The sequence below is a fragment of the Rhinatrema bivittatum genome, chromosome 9, assembly GCF_901001135.1.
Source record: "Rhinatrema bivittatum chromosome 9, aRhiBiv1.1, whole genome shotgun sequence".
Classification (NCBI taxonomy): domain Eukaryota; kingdom Metazoa; phylum Chordata; class Amphibia; order Gymnophiona; family Rhinatrematidae; genus Rhinatrema; species Rhinatrema bivittatum.
The window spans coordinates 133,567,176-133,582,182 of record NC_042623.1 but is presented as its reverse complement, the minus strand read 5'-3'; the positions used below and the strand labels follow the sequence as shown (position 1 = coordinate 133,582,182).

The 15,007-nt window shown below is 38.2% G+C and overlaps 1 protein-coding gene across 2 annotated transcripts in view; it reads right to left on the bottom strand.

The window, feature by feature from the left end:
- Window positions 1-533: 533 nt before the first annotated feature.
- Window positions 534-15,007, bottom strand: part of STAG1 (stromal antigen 1) — an 815,655-nt gene continuing 801,181 nt past the window's right edge. For both annotated transcript variants that reach the window (XM_029617274.1, XM_029617273.1), the window contains one exon: window positions 534-6,333. In XM_029617274.1, the coding sequence (XP_029473134.1) occupies window positions 6,310-6,333 (24 nt within the window). In that variant the 3' untranslated portion in view covers window positions 534-6,309. The remainder of the gene's footprint in view (window positions 6,334-15,007) is intronic.

The following is a 15,007-nucleotide window of genomic DNA, read 5'->3' as shown; positions in this document are numbered from 1 at the left end:
AGCAGTCAAGAGTAAGGAGGAGCAATTAAACTATATTACTATAATAAGCAGTCCTTAATAATTGAGCTGGGAGTATGTTGATAGCAGTGTGAAACTGATAAAAGGAGTGACTGTGAAAATTAGTAATATCAAGGAAGCCATTTGCCTCTGAAGGGCAAGAAAGGGCAGGGAAAGGAATGACAGGATTAAATTCACACTTATTCAGGTAGTGAGAATCCTTAGGTTAGAGGCTGAAGAATTACAAAACCAAACCTAAAGAGCAGCCACATCTTAGCAAACCAATATTGTAAAGCATATGGAACCTTGTGCTTACAATTATCCTTAGAGCAGTGATACTCAGCCTCCGAGTTGCATTCAAATATCTTTTTCACAACTTACAATAGGGGTTTCATTTTATTCTGTGCTGAAATAAAAATCCATTTTTTTTGTGAAAGAGCTACACTGAGGGCTCTCGAGAGAGACAAATGAGTACGACTGTCCCAGGATGTCACACATTACATATCACACAGCAATAACAGCATACATGTCGCAGCTCAATTTTGAATAGTTTTATTAAAGGAAAGGTGAAGCATCTTTCAAATTGTACAAAAGAAAAAAACCCCCTCATACTGTAAATATACAATTTACAGAATTACTAGCAAAACCAATTAATGAAGGAGACATTCAAGTTATAACCATCCTCTCCCAAAACCTACTGACTTTTAACTGAACTGGAAACTTACTGGTGGTATCTAGATATCTGAAACCTCTGGCTTTGTTAGTCTTTCTATATTGCTAAATTGATTCAGTTTTTACTGCCACACAGAGTTACTGTGAAGCAAAAGGTTTGCCCAACTAATACTCAATGTTACTACTGCCCTCAGAGTTACAAGCATGGTTGCAGTGGTACAGATTTCCCCCATCTCCGCTTCCCATGGAACAATACTGAATAAATTGGAATGGCCCACAGTAAATCAAACACAGATTTGGCAACAATAATTCCTTTTTAGAACTATACAAAGTGAGAAAAAATTTAGGTTCACGTCTAAAAGCCTGCTTAAAGGACAGATATGTTTACAGGGGTTTTCTTCCATTCTTTGTAAAAAGAAATTGTTTAGTGATCTTTGAAACTGTGTATTTTGGAAGCCTCATATTTAACCTGTTCCTCTGGCAATACAAGTTACTGGAAAGATTCGATCTTCAAGTTGCTTATGTGGTGGTTCCAATGCCAAAATAGGTATTTATTAGTTAAAATTACTGTGTGCTTATAATAAAATCGGAAGCTTTCCCACTGTATTTCAGTTATCGCATCTCAGGAATGATCAGATTTTGAAGGTCACCTCAGAAGAAAATTTAAAGGATTGCTCTAGTTATGTGTACCATGCAAAATGTAGAGGACAAATAAAGGCATTGCACAACTCTGAGCATAGGGCTGACTAATCCTGATTAAAAGACATTCAAACTCTTGTATTAATTTCCCCAATCACTGGCAGTTTGATTCAAACTAGGGATGGCAAATTGAATTAAATCTTGCACTGTATGAGCCAGATGGATTAAATAATCAGCCTCAAACTGGAACAGGCTGCAAATCAACTCCTATTTACCCATATTTAGAGATTTGCTGTTATGTTCAATTGCCACTATTTAAATACTTCATATCTACAAATATTTGCATAAATCTTAACCAATCCAAGTAAATTTGGATTCATTCAAAACAGAAAATCAGAACATAGTTTAGCAAAGGATGGGGATGCTGTGGAGACAGTGCTCAGAGCCCCACTGGGGAGTATGTCGCAACTACTATCACACAACAGCAACACCTAATGGCTGGTTAAGAGTGCTTGTGTGGTCCAGAAGGCACCAGTCTCTCAGACAGTACTGTTTGTGACATCTGGGCTAGACAGAAGTTGTGATAGTGGATACAAAAATGGAAATATCCTCGGTAGCTGTGAATGAAGATTTAAGACACCATTACCAGAAACGGGGCAGGCTCTAACTTCGTCTTAAACTCACAAGGAGGAAAAAGCTGGACAAAAAATAAAAAGCTAACAAAAACAAAAAAGTCACTATTAGAACTGGGTCAAAGCAGACTATTTAAAAAAATCTGAGGCAAAAATTAAAAGATCTGAACCTGGATTTGAAGTGGTTTGGCAGAGGTTCATGTATTCTAAAAATCCTTTTTAATCTATACATTGGCCTGATACGGGTTAAAGACGAGACAGAACACCTTGGAGCACATAAAATCAGACTCTTTGACATGCAACTGAATGCTTTGAATTCACTTCCAGGGCATTTCCTCTAATGCTCAGCATCATTTGAAAGCTGAAGCTTTCAAATAATCCGATAGATAAATCATTCTTCAGGAGAGTGAGAAAACCCTAACATTTAAACAGTATTAGCATTTTCTTTAAGAAACTGCAATCACAGGACACACCGTGGCTGAACACTATGTATTAAGATGTATGGTATAACAACCCATTTCTGTTCAGAATACACTCCAAAATGAATGTACTATACAAAAAAATCTGGTAAACCGCTAACAATCCAGATATTGGTACTCCACAAAATATTTGAGAAAAATATGGTTTTCACACCAATTCGTATCTTTTAGAAAAGTTGCAAATCTAATGGTAGCATGTGTGTGCATATCTATACATACATACATACACACACACACACATAGGCCCTCAATTATTAGTAATTTATCACAACAGAAGTGTTTACTGAACTATAATAGCAAATTCTCAATGTGAGAAAATCAAGTCAGGAATACCTTTAGTTGTTAAACTGGCATGTGATCTCAAACTACTACCAAATGGCATTGCTCTGTATTCATTAGCATTGTAGTGATGAGCCCAGTTTACAGGCTTGTCCTCTAAGGTAACACAAAACACAGACTAACTCCAAGAGGATTTGCTGGCTTGTTCTGAACAGCACGTCATTATCTTGGATATTAGGATATCTAATCTATAGTTAAGTTGTGTGTTGTCCTGAAACATCTGAAGATCACGGTTTAATCAACTCAATATATATCATTTTTACTTAATGACCTGTAAGTGGAAGGCTGCTTTAAATGAAAATTGTGTCCTTGTATTCAGTCACAGTAATATTTCATGGCAGACATTAATTAAACCATACTACTGCTGAAACATAGAGAGTACATTTACTTCTAAATATCTTTTTCTTCCCTGGATCCAATATATTTGAACAGAACTAAAGTCTTTCATTTAACTGCAGTGATAGTGCAAGCTTTTCTCATAATGCTGCTCTGCTTTTGGGCCTTAATAGGAAAACTTCCATTCTCCATCAAGCTATGCCCTGTAGCTGGATCTGAACTATACTAGCTTCTCTCATGTTCTGGGGCCGATGCAATAATACCGCGCAGTAAAACAGGCGCTCTTTCCTAACACGCGTACAACTACCTTTCCTGGGCGCCTAATGCAATAATGTAATGAGCTGCCGTGCTAAAATGGACACACTAGGGGAAATTGTGCATCCCTAGTGCTCCATCGGGTGCCCAGGAGATGTGGCCGTGTTTAGGTTAGGAAAACGGACACTCAATGTGAGCGTCAATTTATCCCGCTGCGTCCAGTGAAGACCCAACTTACTGAACATTGCAACTGCTTGAATACAAGTAAATTACAAATTCATACAATTGAACAATAATAGGGAATTTGTTTTTGGAATTTTGGTGCTGCATTTTGTAACAAGTAATGAGGAAATCAGAAAACATTTTTTAAATAAACATGAACAGTTTTTGATTTTCACTCTTCAGTCTATGCATAATTCTTAATCACTGTGAGAAGTAGATCTTCCTCCTACCTAGTATTCGGACGATATTAAGTAGGAGGAATGACAAAAAGCAGTATTTTTGCTTTATATTTGAGCCTTTGATGTGTGGTAGCTCTGTGGCTGGCATTAAATTTGCCGTGTAAAAAGTGCACATCGTGCGCACAGCAAGTTTTGTTTTTTGCATCGGGGGTAATAGCCTCATCCACTTGGCATTTACATATGATGAGGGGTATTAGCTACATGTTTTGGACACGCTAATACCCTTATTGCATTGGGAGTTAGTCTAGTGCATCCAAAACGCGCATTCAATCGCTCAATAAGCTGTGCGCACTTTATTGTATCGGCCCCTCTGCTTGTGAATCCATGACAACATGCACTAGTCCTGCCATGCTGATTTCAGACTACCTGCAATTATGATTTCTGTATTTTTGTGTCAAGAAATGCATTTTCTGGCCTTCATAGTAAATACAAGTACTTGCAGGAAATTACTATTATAAATAGTTGTCTTTTAGTTACAGTGTGGCATTAATACAGGGCAGTTATCTAAAGTATTGGCCCCATTTCCATTTAAATGCACAACACAATAGAGAAGCAAAGCAAGAAATTCCTAAACTATCTGCCATGAAAGTTCAGCAACTTTTAAGAGTGTTCAAATGAGAGAGTAGCAACAGACTCTACAAAAATCCATGTATGTTTCGTTCATACGATATGCCTTAAAACTATGTATGCATTGTATATATATTATCTGAATTAAAAGATGTATATGGTACATATACTGCACATATGCTACATATTTTAAAGGCAAATATGTTTTCTACATGCATAGATAGGTATTTGTAATGAATGTGCTGCATGTTTGCATTTCTGTAGGGAAGAAACTAGCTGTGAAAAATTAATCAAAGTACTGTATTAGATGGCAATAGATTTGCTAAGATTATTACTGTAAAGAACACTAATCTTATTAGGACAATGACATTTTGAATGCAGCCTTCACCAAAAATCTTTTAACATGGAGCTTGGTTTCTAATGTTACTACATATGTGGAGCCGTACTGCTGTAGTGATATCAGAAGCAGAGGCCCCATTATTATAGAATCAGATTAAAAACCTAAAAAGCGCATATGTTTAAACCAGTCACTACCTTCCAGAATATTGTTTACAGTAATATTCTGTGAAGCGGTGATCAATTTCACATCCAAATTAGCTACAAGCCATTAAAAGCTGTATTTTACTTGACTACGATGATATTCAGCTGAGCATAATTTCTCTCTTTAGTTTTTGTGCTTTGAAAACACATTCTTGTCCAGGATTCTACTCCTCACATGCACAGGTAACACTGGAAAATGGATCTGTGAATCCACAGTGAGTACGAGCTGAGGAACTTCACCATCTAAGCACAAACTTATATGCAGCACATACTTCTAACTGGCAAAAAAGAATCACTAATGCACAAAGGTACTGCATGGAAAGGAGACAATTCATATAATACACTTAAAAATTTCTTGATAATAGTATAATGATTCAAATTTTATTTTAATTTCCTTAATTTTAATAGTAAAACTGTATGAGTTGCAAAATTGAGAATCATAGGTTTGTTTTGTTGTCCATGTTTTATCTGCTGGTATAAGTTGGTATAAATGCACAGAACGAGAACCAGTAGAAAATATGATATTGTCCCCCTTTGAATGTGCCTTACAAAATGAGAGTTACACAGTACTCCATTGGAAAAGTGGCTGAACAGACATCGCTGGGATAATATGCCCTCGTTATAAATAAAAATAACACTTCTCTTTGCAGAGTATAAAGTCTTGGGGTTATCAGGTTTTATTTTAACATCTTCCTCAGGCTCGATCTTTTGTTTGGCAGAGATGCACTTGATTATGATTCCAGCCTGGTAAAAAGGTAATGTCTTGCTCTGTCTGCTGATCACAAAGATACCACATCATCCACTGGCTCCAAATCCCTATTCCTCCTCTCTTGTTGCATCCCAGTGCTCAGCATTAGCAAGTCAATGACTGATGGCAAGAATTTTTAATAAAAGACTTAGTATTTGTTTTTTCTTCAAAACATAAAAAGGCAAAAACCATTAAAACTTTTTAAAATTGTACAGCAAAAAAATAAAATGTAAAAATGTCTGTCACTGCTGAATTTGTAGCAGAGATTTTTTTTTTTTATTATTGTTCTTCCTGTTTTTCTCTTATCCTCCAAGCACATGTGCTGAGATGGACAGTTCTCACTTTCTCCCTAACACGCCATCTATCCTGTGGCAGAGGTATAGAGGACGACAGGTGATGCAAGCGTCTGAATGAATTCACCAATATTCCTTTGCTTGATTTATGTGCTTGTCTGCGCCATCACAGCAAGAAGAGCTTGAGAACATAATTGTTTGGTTAAAAAAAAAACAATGAAAAAAAATCACTTCAAAAATGTTTCTTTTTTTTTCTTTTTTTGTTTTTTTACATAAGCTGTCACAGTATATAGGCCATTTAGCTCTAGACAACAGAGTCTCATATTTGTAAAATGGTGCATTCTCCAGACTTCAGAACATTGGCATTCCAAAACCCTGCAAGATACATGAAAAAGAGTTAATGTAAATATATGAGCAATACATAACTTTGGTTCATCCTTTAAAGAACATTGGTATAAAATCTGTGGTTGTCAAACTTTCTGATATTGAGCCTCTTCTGAACTTGAGTACAAGCTTCTGTAACCCCTACTTCATTCAACTCCTTCCTGTGCTATACTGATGAACATTATTTTACTATGAAAAATAATTCAACGTTCTCTAAACACATGATGGGTTAATATGATAAGGCAGGGTACTCTGTGTTCAGATGCTGGTATAGCTTAGAAAGTCACTAAAAGACAGCGTGAAACCCAAGGGAAACTTCAAAGAATATTGTAAGAACTACTTTCTCACATTCCAATATATACTTAATTATGCCATCATAACAGACACTACTGGTGCTGAAAACTTCATTGTCTTATCAATAATCAGGCAAAGTTTGCAATTTTTTCAAAAATTATTTTATAATTGCAGATTATCACAACAAGGTTACCCCCTATTGCAGAAACATTTGTTTTGAAACGCGGACCGTGCCGGGATGGGACGTGTATTCTTTGAGGACAGGTAAGTTTTTAAATGCAATTATAAAATCATTTTTGAAAAAATTAGTAAGTTTGCCAGATGATTATTTATAAGACAATGAAGTTTTCAGCACCGGTAGGGTCTATTATGATGGCATAATTAAGATTATATTGGTATGTGGGAAAGTGGTTCTTATAATAGTTTAGAGAGTCACATTGTCTTTTCTTAGAACTACATATTACACATGGAGGCCACAGCACATCAATGTATCCATGCCATGAACATTCCATAGAGAGGCTAAGATGCCCCACAGAACTGCCTCCATGTAAATGAGTTTTAATTAAGTTTTATCATTTCGGTTTTAACATTTCGTAGGAATCTCTCTGCTGCTTTTATTTCATCACCATGTTTTTCTGTCAAAAAAGAAAAAGTACATTTCTGATACATTTTCACTAGCTCTAAGAGAAAATGTGTGTGCAGGAAACAAAGGACACAATCTAATGTGTAGGGTTTGCTAAAAACTTCTACAATGGAAGATAAAAGTTCATGGCAATTCTGGCTTAATTCCCCCAAGTGCTTGTTCCATGAACAGTGATATTTTTTTCTAGCAATGTATTACCAAAACTTAATGATAGCAAACAAACATTCAATTCAGGCCTTCTTTCAGTGAATGCAAGTCTCATTAGGGAAACTAGCCTCTAAATCAGATAACCATTGTTATGAAGATATGCACAATAAACCCAAAATAAAGAACACAAAATGAATGCTAATTACATATGGTTTTCATCCACATGTTATCACACTGGGCTATTAACCAGTTAGCTTTATCAGAATCTTTGCAATTTTAAATACCACTAAAAAGCAGAAAAGGAGGCTGGGAGAGAGGTTTGCTTCTCTAGGGCTAGGGCTGAGACAATCAGGCTTCTTCCTGGCTTCTGGAAAGGAAAGCTTATTACTTAAGGGCAGGGATTAAGAAAGTTAGGCTCCTTCCTACCTATGAGCAGGAAGATTTGTTTCTTTATGGTGGGAACAAATAGGCTCTCCCCTTACTCAAAACAGGAATTTTGTCTTACCTCTCTCAATTCCAGTTCTATTAGCTCTGCCTTACAGGTCAACAAAATAACATCTCACAATATATGTTCACTCATCATCATGTGACCTGGCACTGCTGCTCTGCTTCTGCTTCCAGATGGGAAAGCTTACAGTGCCTCAAGATTAAAACAACATTAATAGAACACACAATTAGAAATGCCAAGCAATTACAAATCTAGAAACCACTGAAAAAAGGACCAATTATTCCCAGGGTTTGCTGGTCCAGGGTGGTGGGAGAACTAATAGAAGTGGAATTGATGGATAAGCCAAAATTCTTATTTTATATCATTCTTCCTTCACTATGGACCTCAGTCTGAAAGAGAAACAGGATGGTATGAATTACGGTATATGCCTTTCAAAGGCAGCATCTGAATATGTCAATTTTGTAGTGTTTTGAAAATGTGTAAAATGAATTTCATGTTACTGTTTTGTATTTATGTTTCATAAGTACTATGGCTCTCTCTATTAAGAGGCTGATCCTATTCTGTCAGAATGTACTCTCAAACTCTGGAGCTTTTTTATGGATGCTTCTGAAATAAGTTATTTATCCATCTCAAGAGCAGGCTGATGTTGAAGCAGGCAAGCCTTCCTTACCTGCTGCTTAGAACACAAATAATTCCTGTCTTGCATTAAGTCCTTTCTTTCGTCCAAACAAAACGTAAGTGCACTTTAAACATCCAGAAAATATAACCGTTTCCCTATGATTTTTGGTTTAGGACAAGTAGGCAAAATTATCTTTTCGTTTACATGAAAACTAAAATTAGATTTGGAATAAAACTTGGAACAGTTACTAGCACTTTATCTTACAAGAAATCAGTGATTGATTAGTGCTGTTGACCCCCTCTCTCAGACAACAGGGAGTAGGTGGTCTGAGGCACAGCCCCACAGTTTCCCGGGGCAACTTGGGAGAGATTCTGTGGCAAAAATAAGAAAATTCTGAAGCACATTGGCAAATATTTTCATGTTTTATATGTTGTAAAAAGGAAGTAATTTTCTCACTTTGCTTGTGTACATTAATTTTTTTTAACGAGTGAGGAAGAGAGATCTCAAGCATCAGTAGAAAGAGGAGATCTATGGGAAGGGGAGAGAAGGAGAAGACCAGGAATGGGAAAAGGAGAACCAGGAATGGGGAGAGGTGAGAGTTATTAGGGATAGGGGGAGGAGTGTGAGAAGGAAAGATGAGAGAGGACGGGGAGCATGGGAGATGAGGAAGATCAGGCATTTGGGATGGGGAAGAGGAGAGAAGTTCTGGGATTGAGTATGGGGAGAAGGGAGTAAGAGGGGTTGGGGAGTGGGTTCTATGATCTGGGGAGAAGGGAGAGGTAGGAAGGAAGGAAGGGAGATATCAGAATCTGAGAAAAGAATTGAAGATCAAGTGAGAGAGCATCTCAAATGTTCTTATGTTGGGAATGGGATTAGAAAATGTTTCCCTAATATGCTTTGGTCTTGTTCCTCCATGCCTTCTCTAACCTCCTATCCTATCTAGTATCCACACAGGGCTGGCATTAATCCCTTCTCTTTGACACATACAAACACTATCCTTTTCTCTTCTGTCTCACACAGACATATTCCCAGACAATCTTTTCTTCTCTCCCCTCCCAATCATCCCCACTCCTAATCTCTTCAAAATGATCCCTCTTTGCTCTGTCTGCTTCAGACCACCTCCCCACCTCCTGTTCCCTGCAGGCTTCCTGGGAATGGAGGAGCAGTCTGCCTGGGAGGGAAAAGGCTAGAGCAGGAGGCAGAAGGCTGTTCTGTGCTGAGGGTGATATTTTTTCTAGCAATTTATTACTAAAACTTTTTCCCACTTCTGTTTTCCTCTGGTACTCATGGACTACATTTCTATGTCCTTGTTGACTTGTTGGAGGGTGAGGTCACTAGAGGTGCCAATGTTAATATTCACTCATATTGTAAATAGTGCTATAATTTGTCATTTAGGACCATCTGTAGACCTTTCAGCAACAACTGACTTAATGGACACATTTATTGGATCTTTATTATGCCCTTTTGATGAAATATATCATAAATGATGAATCTTTCCTAGATTTCAGTAAATGTTTTACGAGCTGGATAGAATACCACTTCTTTTTTTCCAAGTCATTAGCATTAGATAGCCTAGACTTTGATGCAGAACTGGACCTTCACTATGCAAGTTTGCTGAAAAAGTAAGGAGCTCTGTTAATGAAAGTTCTACAAATCTTGGGAAACATGGCATTATTGACCAATATAGGCTTGTGGTGATGTCTTACATGTCACAGAGTTTTGTCCAAAATATTTGGGATCATCTTCATACAGAAAAAAAGAAGGTTTTTTTTTCAACTTGAAGTGCTTTTTAACACAACCTTATGTTGATTTTTCAGGTCCAGAAAACTCCTGATTGTTGGGGTTAATCCTCTCTTGATCTGTAACAATTGCTTTCATTTGTAACAGTTAAGTGATAGTTAGAAATAAGACATATGTCTTTCTGGGTTGCTTGGCACCTATAAAGAGATGAATGAAACTGATGGAAGTATCTGAAATTCCATCTGGAAACCATTTTGAATGATATTCAGTACCAAATTGTCCCAGAATGGCTTAAAACTGTCTTAAAAAAAAACAAAAACAAAACAAAAAACCCCAAAACACAAAAACAGAACAAAAAGGCCCTGCAGTATTCCTTTTTAAATAATTTCTTTGTTACAGACATTTGCATTTCAAAATCAAAAGCAATAAATAAAATCATCATAAAATTGAAGCATAATCAGCACACAATTTACATAAAATTTAGCAGCTACTACATGAGACATTACCATGTATTTAGAATATCATGTGTTACACCTTTCCCATCAATATTTAAATTTTTGGAAAAAAGGCTTCCATACAAGAAAGTATTTCACAAAATGATTTTGCCCTTAGTAAATCACCTCCTCATATTTTTGTACAGACTTCAACTTGCACATCTGCTGAAAAACATATGGAGGCATTAAAGGGGGCAACTTTCAAACTGTGCCCAGAAGTATAAAATATATGGGTACTTCTTAACTGTAGACTTTATGCCAAATTTCAAAGGGAGAAACTTCCCTTCAAAAATTGACTTGGAAAAAGTACATGTACAGACCTACAACTGTTATTTATCAGGCTGATTCAGTAAAAGTCGCGGGAGAGCGGCCACTCTCCTCCTGTGCGTGCGATTCAGGGGGGAAGAAGATGCAAATTAGGGCCTGCGGTAAAAAGAGGCACTAGGGACACCAGGGCGTCCCTAGCACCTCCTTTTTGACAGGAGCGGCAGCTGTCAGTGAGTTTGACAGCTGACGCTCAATTTTTCCGGCGTCTGTTCTCAAATCCGCTGACAGCAACAGGTTCGGAAAACGGACGCTGGCTAAACTGAGCTTCCATCTTCCGACCCATGGGCCGCCGGCCAATTAAAAATTTTTTTTTTTTAAATTTTTGATTTTTTTTTTTTAATTTTGGGGCCTCCGACTTAATATCGCTTTGGTATTAAATTGGAGGGTGTACAGAAAAGCAGTTTTTTCTGCTTTTCTGTACACTTTCCCGTTGCCGGCAGAAATTAACACCAGCCTTTGGCAGGCGTTAATTTCTGAAAGTAAAATGTGCGGCTTGGCATGTTGTGGGCGCTATTAGTTTCGGGGGGTTGGACGTGTGTTTTCGACGCGCTATTACCCCTTACTGTATAAGGGGTAAAGCTAGCGTGTCGAAAATGCGCGTCCAAACCTGGGCTAACAGTGCACTCCACTGGAGCACACTGTACTGTATCGGCCCGTATATGGGTACATTTTCTGGGTTAAACTGACATGTGTACTTCTGGAACTTCAAAAGTATGCAAATACTAACTCCTCCCAAATTCTAAATCCAGGAACACCTCTCTTATGCATGCAATTTTACGTGCAGGTAGGGCAGACAATTTGGAAAGACCTTATTTCTGTGAGCAAAACACTTTTGTGTGTGGAATGGCTTTGAGAACTGTCCTCCCTGGTTTCCTATTGATTTCAGACTTCTTTTTTTGCTAAAATCAGAGTAGTGCCCAGAGACTTGGGTGCATATTTGTCCTAAATTTTTTTTAATGTATTTGATACAATATACATCTTTCCTTCCTTTTAAATAGTGTTCTTACAAGAATTTAATCTATAATACACAATTTTGTCCTAAAAATAATTAAGTGACATTCTCTAAACATATGGATACATGTTCTATGTGAACTCGTACTTTTGTGACATCCTACTGTCCTGTTGCAGATTTATCCTTTGTAATCTATGTAGAGGATTAATGCACCCATTTAACAAACTTGTAAATTATTGTTTGAGATACCTGTGAGAAGGCAAAAATAATTGATCCAATGATTATAAAAAAATATAGAAAAAAAGGTAAAGCCCTCAGTCTGAACAAACATCATATATGCATACATAAACACACTTAAAACAGCTAAAATCTATTAAAAAAATCTACTAAGTAACAGTATTACCTAATATAAATTCTGAAAATGTCAAACACCAGCTCAAAGAAGCAGTAAAGTGCTGGGTTCTCTTGCAGTTTTTAAAATTAGTTCTTACAGAAAAATTCAAGAAAACAACTGAAATGCTTTCTTAGTAAGAGATCTAGCTACCCTATAGCCAAAATGGCATGGGCCATGGGTGCCACTGCCAGAATTCTGTGAGGCTATTGCTACTGCAGCCCAGAGGGAGAAAAACAACAGGAAAGGAGGGACTGGATTAGGAAGCACAGCAGTCTTAAGAACATAAGAAATTGCCATGCTGGATCAGACCAAGGGTCCATCTAGCCCAGCATCCTGTTTCCAACAGAGGCCAAACCAGGCCACAAGAACATGGCAATTACCCAAACACTAAGATCATCCCATGCTATTGATGCTATTAATAGCAGTGGCTATTCCCTAAGTAAACTTGATTAATAGCTGTTAATAGACTTCTCCTCCAAGAACTTATCCAAACCTTTTTTGAACCCAGCTACACTAACTGCACTAACCACATCCTCTGGCAAGTATTGTGCGTTGAGTGAAAAGCAAAATTGCTTACCTTGTAATAGGTGTTATCCCAGGACAGCAGGATGCTAGTCCTCACATATGGGTGACATCGATATTGGAGCCCTATACGGAAAAACTTATATCAAAGTTTCTATAAACTTTTGACTGGCACAGTGTGCCCACTGAGCATGCCCAGCATGCTATGATATTCTCTGCCACAGGGGTCTCCATTCAGTTGCTTTTGTAGCAATTAGCGTTAGCCAAAAATAAAATAAGAAAACGTAACGGACCCAACTCCGCGGGGTGGCGGGTGGGTTTTGTGAGGACTACATCCTGCTGTCCTGGGATAACACCTATTACAAGGTAAGCAATTTTGCTTTATCCCAGGACAAGCAGGATGCTAGTCCTCACATATGGGTGATTAGCAAGCTAGAGGCTGAGTCATTTTGTAGTGAAGCAACACTGAAGTATTGTTGGTGAAAATGAGGCAGCGAAAATTACAGCAGGTTGGATGTAGAAGGAGTTGGAATTAAACTGAAAACAAGTTCTTTAAGACAGATTGTCCATAGGCTGAATCTTGTCGTCCTTCTTTATCCAGACAGTAATGAGCTGCAAAGGTGTGAATAGAACTCTATGTTGCTGCTTTACATATGTCAAGAATTGGCACTGAGGTTGACTTTGCTCTTACTGAGTGTGCCTTTACTCGCCCTTGGAGAGGAAGGCCTGCTTTTTCATAGCAAAACTGTATGCAATCTGCTAGCCAATTGGATAGAGTATGTTTACCCACTGCTTTACTCTGTTTATTCGGGTCATAAGAAACAAAAAGTTGGTTGGATTTCCTGTGGACTGCAGGGCGGTTTAAGTAAAAAGATAACGCACGTTTACAGTTCAAGGAATTTAAGGCCCGTTCTCTTTGGTGAGAATGAGGTCTTGGAAAGAATGTGGGCAAAACTATGGATTGGTTCAAGTGGAATTCCGTAACTACTTTAGGAAGGAATTTTGGATGTGTACGGAGAACCACTCTGTCATGTAGGAACTTCGTATAAGATGCGTACGTGACAAGTGCTTGTAATTGTAAAAAAAAAAAAAAAAGCTCAAATAAATAAATAATTCACTAACTCTCCTAGCTGAGGTAATGGCTATGAGGAAGATAGTCTTCCATGTGAGAAATTTAAGATCACAGGAATCTATGGGTTCGAAAGGAGAACGCATAAGCCTTGTTAGGACCAGATTCAGGTCCCATTCTGTGACTGGAGGCCGAATTGGTGGCTTAAGTTGAATTAAGCTTCTCATAACCCTACTGACGAGAGGTTGTGTTGAGATTGGTGCATCTCCCATCTTGTTATGGTAAGCAGAGATTGCACTTAAGTCAGTGGTTCTCAACCCTGTCCTGGGGACCCCCCCAGCCAGTCGGGTTTTCATGATATCCACAATGAATATGCATGAGAGAAAATTTGCATGTTATGGAGGCAGTGTATGCAAATTTTCTCTCATGCATATTCATTGTGGATATCATGAAAACCCGACTGGCTGAGGGGGTCCCCAGGACAGGGTTGAGAACCACTGACTTAAGTGTTCCCGTACAGATGAAGTCTGGAGACCAGATTCTGAAAGATGGTATAAATAGTTTAGAAGAGAAGATGTGGAGCAAGTGAAAGGATCAGTATTGTTTTGTTTGCACCACAAGGTGAATCGTTTCCATTTGGAAGAATAATTCTTCCGGGTGGAGGGTTTACGTGAAGCTACAAGCACTTGCGATACATCAGCTGAAAGATTGAAGGGTTGCAGGATCAAACTTTCAACATCCATGCTGTCAGGGATAGGAGGTTGAGAGTGGCGTAACCGACCCTGATCTTGAGTTATGAGAATGGGAGCTATTCCCAGACAAATTGGATCCCTGACTGAGAGGTCTAGAAGTGTGGGAAACCATACTTGTCGAGGCCAATATGGGTCTATGACAGGGGTCGGGAACCCATGGCTCGCAAGCCAGATATGGCTCTTTTGAGGGCTGCATCTGGCTCGCAGACAGTCGCCACACTTTCCCGCTGACCCAGCTGCTCCCCGGTCCTCCTCCGCCCGGGT